General features: G+C 45.6%; 1 protein-coding gene across 3 annotated transcripts in view; it reads right to left on the bottom strand.

Moving 5' to 3' along the window:
• Positions 1-13,888, bottom strand: part of NPTN (neuroplastin) — a 46,680-nt gene that overhangs the window by 24,039 nt on the left and 8,753 nt on the right. The window contains exon 1 of one of the 3 annotated variants that reach the window (XM_032699822.1): positions 830-1,193. The exons of 1 other annotated variant lie outside the window; for it this stretch is intronic. In XM_032699822.1, coding sequence (XP_032555713.1) covers positions 830-1,157 — 328 coding nt within the window. In that variant the 5' untranslated portion in view covers positions 1,158-1,193. Of the gene's footprint in view, positions 1-829; positions 1,194-13,888 lie in introns of those variants that run through there. One more of the 3 variants, XM_032699823.1, reaches the window with a different exon arrangement.

Genomic DNA, 13,888 nt, shown 5'->3' on the forward strand with positions numbered 1-13,888 from the left:
AACAAAACTGAGTTCTTCTTTACTGACTCTGACAGCATCAATTCCCAGACTCGTCCAGGATGGCTTTAAGAGCAACCTGAAGGCAGGAAAAGTCTTGTAACAACAAAGAACAAAAAGCAATTCTGGGCCAACCACGGTCTCTGCTCCTGAGAGCTTTTCTGCTGCCAGAAGTTGCCTCCTCGGCTGAAAGTCATTTAGCTGGAGTTGTTAGTTCAGCTCCAGGGAGGGTGTTCCCCCCTCTCCTTTCACAGGCTGGATTAGGAATAGCTGCATCACTTCAGTGCTGCTGCATCAGAGAACTCATTAGGAACATGCTGCTGTTCAGGAAGGAAAAGAAACACCACGACTTCATGGAAAAATCTAAACATTAAAGGTGACATGTAACTGGAAGGGAAGGATTTATACAGAAGCATATATGCAACCAGAACAAGTGAGAAGGCATTCAGAGAAATTCCAAGAGAACGGAAGAAATCAAAATAAAATGGTTAGACCTGGGAAGAACACGGAAATCAAATATAAAGGCACTCGTGGAGAAGCCAGGGAGGCTGGAAACCTTCTACAAAACTAAAAGGGGTAGGGAAGAAACACAAATCCAACACCGGGCTCGTGTTCACACAGAAGCTCTAAAACAGATCCACAGATTTTCCCAAGTGCTTTGATCCTAAGGAGAAGAGACACGGATGGCAGACAAGGTCAGCACTACGGGTGGAGGAGCGGTCTGGGGGGCAGCACAAGAGGACAGGGAGGCAGAGGGTTCGGGATAACGGGATCGGGGTCACTAGACTGCCTCTAGGAACTACAGTGCCACTACGGTGGGTGCCGGACTCACTCTGCAGGACGCTTATAGTAGCCTGGGCTCGAATCCACGTTATGGAGGGATTTTGCCTCAAGTCATTCCTCCTGGGATCGTTGCTGGCCCTGCACTCGTAAGTCCCAGAGTCTTCCAAGGTAAGGCGGGTTATTCTCAGCACACTCACCCCATTGGCCCCGTAGGCAGTGTTAATGGTGACACGGCGCTTCCGAGCGCCATCCCACAGCTGTTTGAAAGACTCAGCCCGGTTGACTTCAGCATACCACCACTGGATCTCTGGAGTGGGGTTCCCAACCACATCACAGTACAGTTCAAAGGCGTCCCCCGTGAGCTTAGTTTCTGACATGGGCGACTTGACAAACCCAGCTAGAGGGAGGGGCAGCAGAAACGCAGTGACAGAGCGGCAGAAAACAAGAGATCTTATACACAACAAAGCAATGAGGTGCAGAAAACAAAGTTAGAGAAGACATCTACAGTAACACAACTTGCATAGAGAACCACACATGGAGCACTCGTGGATGGAGGGCCGCAGTCAGGGCAGGGCACTCCCACCCCGAGTTATACTGGCCACTCTGGAGGGTCCATCCGTGCCAGCCAGTACCTGCACACCAGCCAGGAGGGACCTCCAGGCAGACTGATGGAGATTCAGGTCCTTTTGAGTGGTGTGGACCTTGTCGTTGGGCAGGGTTAAGTGTTCAGGACCAGATATCTGCTCTTTGAAGAGGTTTCTTCATCTGACCTATCTACAAGGGCAGAAGGGGTAAACCCCTAAACTGAGTTCTGCTCTGACCTCCTCTTCCATCTATTTAGGACTTCTGAGGCAGGGAATTCCCCAAGATACAAGTGACCTATTTTCCTGAAGCAGCTGGATCACCCCAGCTCCAGGAGAGTCATAACCTTCTCAGAGAAAGGGAAATTTGGTGGTATAAACACACAGAGGCCCAAAAATTGTTTTGTTAGAGAACAGACAGCACCAAAGGTACTTCAGCAGCCCACAGAACTCTGAGAAGAGATGCCGTGCTGACATTCGTGCTCAGGCCAAAATATCCTTATTATGGTATGAAATCCTTCAATACTTACCAGCTTCAGAGCCGTGTTAAGAGCACAGACATCCTAAATTGTCCTTCAATCCTATTTTCAAAGATATCTATGGAGAACAGCATTGCCTTAAAGCCAGTCCCTTCCCCCACCAGGCCCCTCCTTAAACTAAAAGATTAGAACACAGCTGGTCAGACACAGATTATGCAGCAAAACCTGTCATTGCTGTGCTCCTCTTCTCTACTTCCCATGGGTGAGTGGAGTTACAGGGCCACACAGCTGATAAAACTCACTGGTTCTTCCCTCTCCTCAAATTCATGGCTTGTTTTCAGGAAGGGGACTAAGAGACAAGTCAGTGGATTGCAGAAAATGGAAAGGTGGACTTAGAGCCTTAGAAAAATTCACGGTGTAAAAAAGAGCATCTCCCACCTCTCCATCCTTTGACCCACTAATGAAACAGTGAAACAAAGAGCTGGGCGTGGACAGACAATCACACGGGAAGTTTGCACTACAGATGCATCTCTAAAGAACCACTTGGGCAAGAAAACAAGACCAAGAGTGTCTAGAGCACACAGAGAAATTGCTCCTTGCTGCCATAGTCCTGCCTGAAGAGCAACTGTGCTGCAGCTGCAAGTGACTGATGCAAGAACACAGAAAATACATGAAACTCAGAAACCGCTTCCATTACAAACTCATTTGCTCCAGGATTCTCCAGCCTTGCACCCCAGGACTAGAGGAGCTCAGAAAACCCCCAGCAAACAGTCCAGGAGCCACAGCCTGCCCTGGGCCAACCTGCTGTCCCTGGGGGTGGACACAGATCCCACAGTTCTCTGCTCTCTGAGGTAACACAGGGCATCACATCATGATGGGCTGTCCCCATTCCAGGGGATGCTGAACCAGGATCACTGTGTATTCCCACCGAGGTGTAAATCACAGCCAGGCTGGCTGCAGCTCCACGTGGTTTGCACACCCCCCAGGCTGGAGCAGCAGCAGGAGGCACAGCCCATCTCCTTCCCACCTCCTCCTGGAGCTCTCTCACAGGTCACAGCTTCTTTCCCTCCCTTCCACCCTAACACTGAACTGCCACTCTCAGCCAGTAGCTCAGGGAAGCAAAGCCCCTTCTCCAGGTTCCCATTTCCACTCCCATTTCCAAAGGGGATGAACTGCCCTGCCCAAGACATCCCTGAAGGCGAAGGCAGAGCGACCCCAAACCCGAACTCTGCAATTCAATCCTACTTTTCCAGCTGTCCTGGCTACTAAGGAACCATTCCTGGAGAAAGACTTCTTGCCCAGCCTTTGTGGCAGGGCTGAAGGGGGGTAATTGTGTGTTTTCTGTATATTTTAGGATACCCATGAGCTGCTCTGCTGCTGGAGCTCCACAACAGACACATGTGGGACGAGAGAGTGCTGTAAATCCTCTTATTATAGGGAGTATCCATAATTTGAATAAAAAGCTGTCAAAAGCTTTCAGGTTTGATTCTGATTCACTAAGCTGTTCTTATAACTTTTGCACAAAGCCTAAAAATAATTTTAAAATATTAAACTGGACAACTCTATCAAATATTCTCTGGCTTTAAGTTTTTAACCCCACATTTCCTCTTGAAAAAATCACGTCTCAGATTATGATAAATTCCCACACAACACCACCTTCACCTGAGTACCCCTGTCACGAGCACAGGTAACTCCACCACGATGCAAACTAAAAACACAGACTGGATTTGGTGTCTCTCCCCACCAAGAGAAAAAAAAAAAAGACAAAAATGCTCTTTAAAAAGCTATTTTGGGTTAGAATAAAATCCTGGAAGGACAAACAGCCTCGATACACAAATTAATAAAAACTTTAAATTACGAAGGACAGTCTGGGGTTAATGTTTTGCATTTTCACCCATTCACAAACAGCAAAGGCAGCACATCAAACAGCATCAGTAAGCTGAGGTGATGCTTCCAGCTACACTCCAGCTGCCAGAGGGCCACTGTCCAGTAAGATATCCAGCCAGAAGCTGCAAAAAGAGCTGAAATCTGCCAGTACCACGCAGACATGTTAAAAACAATAACAAAGAAAAGGGGAAAAAAAAAAAGGCTAATTATTACAGAGAATGCTCCCTGCAACACAACAGGAGTCTGGAAACTGAGGTCCTCCTGCTTTTTGTGAGTTGCCAGTGATTTCCATAATTGTTCAGAAGCAAACAGCAAATGACACTGTACAGATTGCACTGCTTACATAAGAGGTTTCAGAGCCCAGCACTTCCCTTACTTGGTCTTCTCCAAGCACAGCACTCCCTCCTTGCCACGGCACAATTCTGGAGACGGCAGCACCAAAATACAAAGCAGCATCACAACACAAACAGTCCTGGGGGCCAAGGGTTGGCTGAGGCGATGACACTGTATCTGTTTAACACCAAGAATCTGCCCTTATTTGTGTTTAGCGCCGATTCCTCGTGCAGTGTCGAGCGCAGGACCCAGGGGGTGCAGGAAGCCCTGAGAGCTCCCAGGCACCAGCCCTGCCCGGCACAGCCCACCCGAGGCCAGCGCTCACCAGCTCACCCAGGGCACGGCCCTCGGGAGCGGCAGGAAGGGGAAACAATCCCAAGATCCCACCTCAAGGTCATCCAGACCCACGGGAAGCAGCACAACAGCCGCGATCCGAAGCGATTCCTTAGTGACGAGCAGAAAGGGAATGAACACCTTCAGTGCTCCCAAGGAAAGCTCGTTGTGAGGCTTTGCTACTGACAGCTGTATTTATTTCATTATAGCCACAAATGAGTTACTCCGTTCCACAGCGAGTGTTCCTCAGCAGAAGAAAAAGGGAGGTGTTTGAGGGGGAGGGTTTTTCGGGGTTTGGATGTTTTGAAAGCTAATTGCTGTCAAGCACAAAAGAAGGGAAAACCTACTGTTAACTCTCCCTCACCAGGTCTTTACAAGTCTTCCTGACATACCAGAATGCCAGAAAAACAGTGCAGAGGCTATTCAAGTAAACTACGATGTTTCCAACCACTTTATTTATTTTTTAATTTATTTATGGTTTTCTGCCCGAAGTGGCAATGGTTTTAAATAACTTCTGAAGGGGTTTGTTTATTGCAGATTTGATCTCATCCACCAGTCGTGTGGATAAAGATGAGAAAGACTAATGCTCTAAAACTAGAAAAATATATTAGTCTGCACATAGAATCCCACTGAAATCCAGTGGCTCTTCATATTTGCAAACTCTCTGTTAAAATTTATGTCTTAGTGAAAGAGCACTAAATCCAGATTAAGAAAAAACAGGATCTTGAGAGCTCAAAAATTACTGTAAAATATGCCAGCAGTGACCTACCAGTCTCAGAATATACAAAAAGCAGTACCTGGGAATCATCCTTGAGTTGCAGAAATGATTGTGCTATTGATTCAAATATCCTTTTGTTACTCAAATTTAATCAAGATGCACTAGGCTGCAAAAGAATCAATGCCAAAGGCACTGGAGAGAGTGCAGGGAGAATATTTATTGCCCCAAGTTAAAGTCTGGTCTAAAGAAAGGGGTTTAAAACATAAAAGTCACATTTTGCCTGAGGAAGATATAAGTGCCAGATGACAAAAGGAAATGTTAAACCAGGCTCAAAGACAGAGACAACCAGGCTTAAATGAAATGCAGGTATTACAAAAAGCCCTACCAAAATGTAGAACAAACTAATTTAGCTCATTTTTTATATCTATCAAGCATGAAGATTAAAGCTGAAAACAAACATCAATGTCAAGTAGAGATGGTCCTGAAAACAAAGCCTGCAGGAATCAGAGAACAAGAAGCTGAGATGCCCAAGGGCTGCTTGGAGATGTGCAAAGCAGGACACAGGCACAGGAACACACCAAGGTGACCCCAATGAGGGGAAAACAATGTATTTCCAAGGATATTTTCAACCATGAGGAAAATATAACTGTAACAAGGCAGTTTTATAGTTGGGGCAAAGCAGGGCACACCTCCACAAGCAGGACAATGCTCTGTCCCAAACTGATGCTGTTGCTATCTTGAAGTGAATTCCACTTGTATGAAGAGAGAAAGCACAGCTCAGAGCCCTAAAATGAGAGTTTACAAAGCTAGAGCAAAAATCAACATGATTTTCACTATGAACCCACAATACCCAGATCAAATGTAACTGCTTTGGGACTGAATGGTTTACAGAGTGTCTGTAGGGACAGTGAAAACCACCCTGTAAAGCCTCTCAGCCCAGCACAGGTATTCCACTGCTCTCAGGCCTTTAGGAAAGTTCTGGAGATTTTATTCCTGGGCACTGATGAAGACCTTTGCCTCCAATTCCACTTATTTACAGACTGAATCAAGTACAGCTAACCCAGTCCTTCCTCTGCTTCCCTGTATCTCTCAAAATCTCCTTATTAATACAGTGTAATTCATTTGTATGAACACCTGCCTTCAGGAATGCCTCTCCTAAATGGAATATGTCTTTGGCAAAGTTTTAATTGTTCTACAGACCAGCAGCTATCCAAAATACTCCAGGTGAGATACAGATTTGCTACCCACCTTTGACAATGAAGCTCTGCCACCACAAACAGGTATGAGGGTTGAAGATTTCAATGATGGCTCTTCGTTAAATTTTCACACCTTTTTTCCCTCAATGCATTCTGGATTATGCTGATTTTTAACTACTCAAGTAAAGAGATAAAACTGCAGATTCAAAAGGGGGGGATATAAAAGAACCAGATGCAAACACTTCAAGTGCTCCTGAAATGCTGCACTTGGGCTGTCTCAGAGCCAACCAAGGGGAGTCTGGTCCTGAGCAGGACTCAGGTTCAAAGCTGGTTGGAGCTCCAGGGAATGACCAGACTGTACTTCAGGAAGGGGGATGGAACTCGACGTTGGATTTATTAAAATATGGAAGCACACGTGATCTTGGGCAGTCCACAAAAGGCTGCTCAGCTGGCTTTGCTCTGCTCTCACTTGAGCTGATTTTCACCTTTATTACATGGCAACATTTATAATTTCATCAGAATATCAAAGAGAGCTCCACCCAGAACCTGCCCCCTCCACTCCATCCTTCCCCCACCAGCTGGGTTCTGTTAGTCTGGAGCTCTGGGCTAATTAACATCTTTTTCTTCTTTTCTTTTCCACTGAAGGGTGTTGATTAAATGATAAGATTTTTGAGGACGGGGGAACCTCACCATCACTTTGTCAAAGTATTGCATTTTTATTCCATTTAGGATGGAAAAAAGGCAATCTAATTAATGTTTCATTTCTTTCCAATGCTCACCTTTACTAAAAGTCTTGGAAATCAGTCAAACATACAAAAAAATGACAGCTGGAACCGAGCTGGAGAAAGGTGAAGGCACCTCAATTCCAAGGAAAGCACTACAGCATCCTGCCTGTTTTCACCCATCTTCAGGAGGTTTGATGGTTTCCCATTCTTTTATCACCAGAGAGCAGGAAACTAAAAACTGGCATTAATTTTCATCTGCTCTGCCTCATTCTTTAGCCAGCTTCAGGAGCAGCTTTAAACCAGCACTGACACGTGTACGAGGTACCCAGATGAGCCCACACCTCCTCTAAGCACTGAGAACTGCAGCAATACATGAATTTTATTCCTGCCATCTCATCCTGCAGCTTTTATGAAGCTGAAGAGGGGAAAACATTACCCAGAGAGCATCATATAAAATGCATGAGCTCATGACATAGCATTAGATTCATTTCACAGAGAGGGAAACCTGAGGATTACTTTCTCCAAGTCCACAGACATGAGGATTAACGTTTTCTGGATTCAGACCAACATTCCTCATTTCTCTGTGCATTAGGAGACCTTGCTTAGTTTGATGTGCAAAAAGATTTGTGACAAACTAATTCCATTTGTTTGCCAAAGTAAAATTCAGAGCATTCTTAAGTAAATGGCTTCAGTGCCTCTGCTGTTGAGAGGCCATCCTGGGAATATGCCCAGGGAAGCCAAGGGACACTTCCCTGCACAGAGGTGGATGGAGAAAGGACACAGGGATCAGCTTCTGGGTTATAAATCACAGAATTCAGACTGGAAAGGATTCCTGCAGGTCCTCTGGCCCAGCTGCTTCCCCTGAACAAAAACCCCTTAGATCAGATTGAGGCTCTCAAGCTGCCCATCCATCCTTTCCCACATACACCCTGGATGCTTTTATTCAAGAGTTTCCTTGGAATGAAAAAGGCAATGCTTAACTTCACACTGCAGTGACTTGGAAATGCAACTGTTACTTTATGGTCACTTCTACTGTGCAAAACCTGATCTCAGCAACCATAATTCACTGGGAAAGCACATCCAAGCACAGTCCACAGGAACATTACTGGGAAGAGAAGCCACCAGTGTGTCACAGCAAGCAGAGCTACGCACTTCCAGTTTCTGGGAACTACTTTCACCCCAAATACATTCTTATTCTAGAAATTGTTTGGGTTCAGAACTCAATTTTGTCAGCTGTGGACAGTGTTTACGATTCTGCTTCTGCAACAACCTGTATGTTTGACACTGCAGATGCTGTGAAAATTGATTAAAGTGTGGAATATCCAGCAGGAGAAGAACAGTCAGAGCAGGAGTTTCTGAACTGGGGCTCCACCCCGGTGTCAGCCTGCTGGCTGCACTCACGTTTGAGCTGTAGGAGTTCACAGATCTATTTTTCCTGGTTGTGAGCTGGAAAGAACAAAGCTCTCCTAGTTCTCTGCTTCTATAAAGGAGGTAACTGGAACGCTGACTTAGGGCTTTCACAAACAACTGGGAAACTTGGTATCTCACTTTTTGCACCAGCCTGTCCCTCCAGGGTGCTCTGCATGGCCCACTTCCCGTGGAATGTAAGCTCCATCTCCAATTTACAGCTCCTTCCTTACCCAAATCTGCTGGCTGTTTTAAACCCAGCTGCTTCAAGGCCCTGAAGGAGTGTGAACTAGAAAGCTGCCTTGTGAGCTGCAGTATTAAAGTGATTCTGTCTGCCTTGGACATCCAGGGTGGAGAATTAGTTTTAAGTATCACTGCAGACATGATATTAAAGCATTCATTTCTATAGGAAACACAGAATAAATCTCTCATCTGCTGGTAATGCTCAGATCAATGCTCTGGAAATAACTAATAGATGGAGAAAGCCAGGACAGAGCCAGCCCTGACCAACCTGAAGCAGTCAAGGGTACCCAGAACAACAGCAAGTCCGTGCACTTGTTCAGTGCCTTGAAAAGCACATTGTTTTCATATTTCAAAGAAAATATTTCAGGATGTCAGTCAAGAACTGCTTTAGCCATCCTGGAGTAGCTCACACAGACCACAAGGAGCACAGAGACAACATCCTAGGCACAATTATATTTAGCTGTGTGGCATTTCAGTCACATGCTTTAGAAAAGGCAAGTCTGGGGAACTTCAATTTGACAACTTATATAACCCCAGTTAAACAAACGTGGATGGCAAAGCCCTCCCAGGGAAATGGAGAGCTGTTCCTCACGGAGCACACCCAGCTCACTTCAGGGCAACGCCAGATGCTCTTAATGGTAAAATATCTTAAAATCCCGAAGAGGCTCAGCATCCTCATGTTCCTGAACGCTACAGGAGTGACTGGAAAACATTTCCCTGGGCTCATAAGTGACTCACTGCTCCGGGCTGGAGGGTGGATCCAAGAGTCAAGTGACTCCGGGCAGTTTTCACTCCCTTGTCAACTGATTAGGGCTTCAAAGCAGACACACTCTAACCAGGTTCCTCCAGTCAGACCTGGAGCCATCAACTACCCCGATCTGAGGGCAAAACCAGCCCCTGATCAGCACTTAAGAGAACAAACACTCAAACATTCCCCCGGAGGGGCTGGGAATGTTCTCCCCGGGGGGCTGGATGTCACACCAAGCCTTTCTAAACCATGTAATTGCTCGGCAAATGCTGCTTTTGCAAGGCTGATGTTCCAAAGAGCTCAGTGCTGTCAGGAAGCGGGGTTGGATCCGCCAGGAAGAGATTTCCTTCCATGGAGAATTTGTAGATTCGTTTCTCAAAGGTTTTTCCAAAGATTAAACTTGCCTCATCCTCAGAAAAGGCAGGCATTATGCTCCTGTTCTTTCCATTCATGCTTCTCCCTGGCACATCTTAAGGACAAAAAGACTTACAATCATCCATGCTGAGAGGGAAAAAAATTAACTGAGCCAGCATTTATTAGCTTTAATCCCTTTTTTTTAAGGAACTACAGAAATATTATTGTTGCAGCTTAGGAATATACAAGAATCTCTCTAAAGCAGAAAGACACAGGAGCAGAAAGGCTCTGTATATTGCCAAAAAAAAAAAATTGTTAACAACTAGAAACCCACTGCCTGGAAAGAAGTGGGAAGGAATTCAGCTTCAGCACAGAAGAGCAGAGTTAGAGCAGACAGCAATTTAAATTTGTCTGGTGTTCCCATGTAACACAGCAACTGAAGCTGGCACACTAAGCACCTCAACAAATTTTAAGACCAGTAAATTTGCACCTTAAAGATACTGAAAGCATATAAAACGTTGATAACAAAAAATACCTTGTGTCATATTAGTCATTTAAAATCCTCAGACTATGCCATTAGAGAGCTAAAGGTTTCAAGTCCTCCTCAATTTTCCTGTGACCTTTCCTGATCCAACAAACGTGTGTTTGAAAGGAGCCTGATTACATTTCTCTCCAGCATGGAGGGAGCACGTCCTGACTGGCAAAGCTCTTTTTTTCCCTTTTATCCATTCTGCAGCAGCACGAGCTGCTCCCTCTCATCCGTGATGGAGGAGCAGGACATTTTAATACACCGACCTTTCAAAAGAAATGCCCTTTGCAGAATTGTTGGATTATGTAACAGGCCACACAATCTCAGGCAGAGCTGAGAAGAAGCCATTCAGCAACAAAAATAATTCCTCTGTGTGCACAAGAAATGGCATTAGCAGAGAGGATAACATATTTTAGGTACATTTTTTTTTAACGTAAATCAGAGTTTAAACTGCCTAATAACTTGTAAAATACTGGCCCTGCTGCAGTAGATGGGTTTGGAGGAGGGATGCTTTAATTATTCCAAGTTTATGCTCTCCATAGCTGGAGGGAATTGCTGCCTACTAACTGCTAACTCCAGAGTGACACAGCTCCAGCAGCTCAGGGCTGATGTCCCTGGTCAGCGTGTACAAGCAGCAGCAACAGCTTCTCTCCAGGAGAATTACAGTATTCCACAGTTACAGGGAAGAGCAAAGCAGGAGGGAAATTATTAAAAAGCAGCAGAGATGCCATAATTGGTGTACTAGATTTACCCTCCTTTGCAAAGTGAGATCCTTGTTCCAAGTTGCATTTTTAACAGCATTTTTCCCCGAGCCATTTCTACAGCACAGCTCGGCTTCTCCCTGTTTTGCAATGCCCGTTCCTCCAGAATCCATGCCCTGGGCCACGGGGAGGCTCTGGCAGCTCAGCCATCCCCAGCAGCAGTGTGGTATGTGGGCCATGCCCGCGGAGCTGCCGTGCCCAGCTCTGTGCCAGCCCCGGGGTTACATCACGAACCGGATCCTCCCTCCAGCTCGGGCCCGGCTCTGATCCCCCGTGGCCTACTGACACCACTCAGATTATTGACAGCACCAAACGTCACGGGGCAGCTCCTCCACAGCCTCAAACACGCTATTTCTGAGATGAAATTCAGCTTCAGCACCAGGCAAGATTAGTGCATCCTAATCCACGGACAGAAATCACCTCCCTGCAGCCACAGGCTGCGCTGAGCCCCTCGGATCTCCTGGCTGTGCCCTCACACCCATCGTGTGCTGAGGGGCAGCCAAACCCCCCCAAATGCCAGCTGTGGGTCTTACTGAGCTTGTGGGGTTTGTAGCTAAGAGTGAGCCCTGCAGCTCTACCCACGGCCTAGAGCAGGCTCCCTGCTCCCAGCACTTTTCCAGCAAAAGGAGCAATCCAATTAAGGGCCAAGCAGATTTGGGCTCCTTGAGTTGGCAGAAAATACAGAGAGAAACCTGTGCCTTTGCTCAGGGTAAAGACAAAAATGGAACTTCATCACTGTGATAGCAATACTAACTGTGTTTAACTACATTGTAGAGATTTTTTGCTGTTGGAGAAGAATATAAATGCTGTCCTAAACAAGGTGGTTAAAATCTAATCTGAATTATCTCCCTAAACTCCAGAAGGGTTCTACTTCTACCTTCTATCACAGCAGTGTTAAAGGGCTGTTGTACTTCACAAGATGACAACACTGAGAATTAGTCTCTCGAGCTCTTGAACCAGAGACCATTTTCAACTGTGCAGCCATTTTACAGCAGCATTCAAAGATTTTTTTTTTTTAAATACCTTAGCAGAGACCAGCAACAGCACTGGGAGATTTTACCCTGCAGATAAGTTTATCCAAATTTAGCCGTGGTGGTCGTGGCAAGAATGTAAGAACAGGGCAAACATGTAGTGATCTCCCAGCCTTCAGGAATTTGCTGCTCAGGCTTTTCCTGACCCAAAGGTAGCTTTTCCATTGACATCTTTCCACAAAGAAACCAGAAGGCTTTATTTAGTAATTTTCCACCTCTCAGAGAGAAGAGCTCTGTTTCACTTTGCAAAAAGAGGACAACAGTGTAATATTTGGAAAACCCTTTGGGAATTATAAATCCACTTCATTTTGTCACACTGAGGCCCCAGAAAAGGAGAGCAGCAGTTCAGGGCAAGGCATGCTCATACTGGTACTCACTGGGCAGCCAGTGCCAGGTTAACACTTGGAAGGTGCTGGTTAAAAGGATAAATCATCCCTGCAGTTACCAGAAGAGGCAGAAAGGGACAACAAAAAAGAACCTGATCCTGCTCTGCTGAAAATGTGCATGTAGGCCACTGACAAACAACTGGAACTCCCAGAATACTCACTGGGTACTCAAAAGCCATATTCCTGATTGTATTAAAGCAAGACCTGAGAAGCTGGAGATGGAGGTACAGGGAAAGAGAAAAAACTCCCAAGTGCTGTACCCACCCATGCCCTTTTACAGCTCCTGCCCTGTTATTATAGCTCCTTAAAAGCTATTTCTCCCTGTCCTATCAGTTTTGCTTCGTTCTCCCAACTAATCACTTTCCTAGAAACCAAAACCCACTTTTTTTTCTTGCCCCTTACTCCATATGGCTCAAGATTGGGGTCACCAAATCAATCCTGGTATTGCTAAAAATAGGAGCTTCGGGAGCCTGAGACCCAAAACATGCAGCTTTGCTTAAAACCCTCTTATACCCTCTCAAGTGAGAACATAAGTTGCTGCTGAGCAGCACAGAACTTGCAGCAAAGCGTTGAAAACCCTGTCAGTTAAAAATGTAACAAATGAAGTCTGAAAGCAAACCATGAATATTGCATATCTAAGCCCTGTATCAGGTTCAGCACCCTCAAAACTTGGGAGACACGGGAACTGTTCCTGGCTTCATCGAGCAGTTTGTTTCTGAAAGCCAAGAGCCAGGAAGGGAACTCTGCATTTCCAAGTGCTGTCCCCTCTGCCAAAGCTACAGGGGGGAAAACCTAACCACAAATAACACAGTGAAAGGAAATTAAAATACTCAAACCACCCTCGTGTCTGACAACAAGCAGAAAAGCTCTCCCAGTACCCAATGGTTACAGACAGGTACTCAAGCATCATTCCCAACCATTTTGCATAAAGAACTGGCACAAATAGGACAAAACTTAAGTATTTCCAAAAGTCAGAGGTGACAGCACTTACACTGGAAGGGGAAATCCAAAGGTGAATGGGATCTACAGCATTATATGGTGGGTACCACACAAAATAACCGTGTCAGGTTTTAGCTTACAGGGACCAAATGCACCAAATACACCATTTCTTAAAGCAAAATGGAGCACCAAGGAGTTGCAACATGAATGTATTATCCCCTTAGTGCAGCTTAAGAGCAACTGTACTTGGAGAGCTGTTCTTTTGTACAACTAAAGTGTCTGTTCCTAGTTAACCCTTTCACCTGTGTTTGGAAGTGTCTGTACCAAGCCCTCCAGTACACCTGAGACACATTCAGATTTTATTTTACCTTTAGGTTTTACCTTTAGATTATATAAACCCCACTTGTTTCTGATGGGAGGGGTCACACACAGTGTAGCATACAAAAACAGCCCTGCTC

Source organism: Chiroxiphia lanceolata, chromosome 12 (assembly GCF_009829145.1).
Source record: "Chiroxiphia lanceolata isolate bChiLan1 chromosome 12, bChiLan1.pri, whole genome shotgun sequence".
Taxonomy (NCBI): domain Eukaryota; kingdom Metazoa; phylum Chordata; class Aves; order Passeriformes; family Pipridae; genus Chiroxiphia; species Chiroxiphia lanceolata.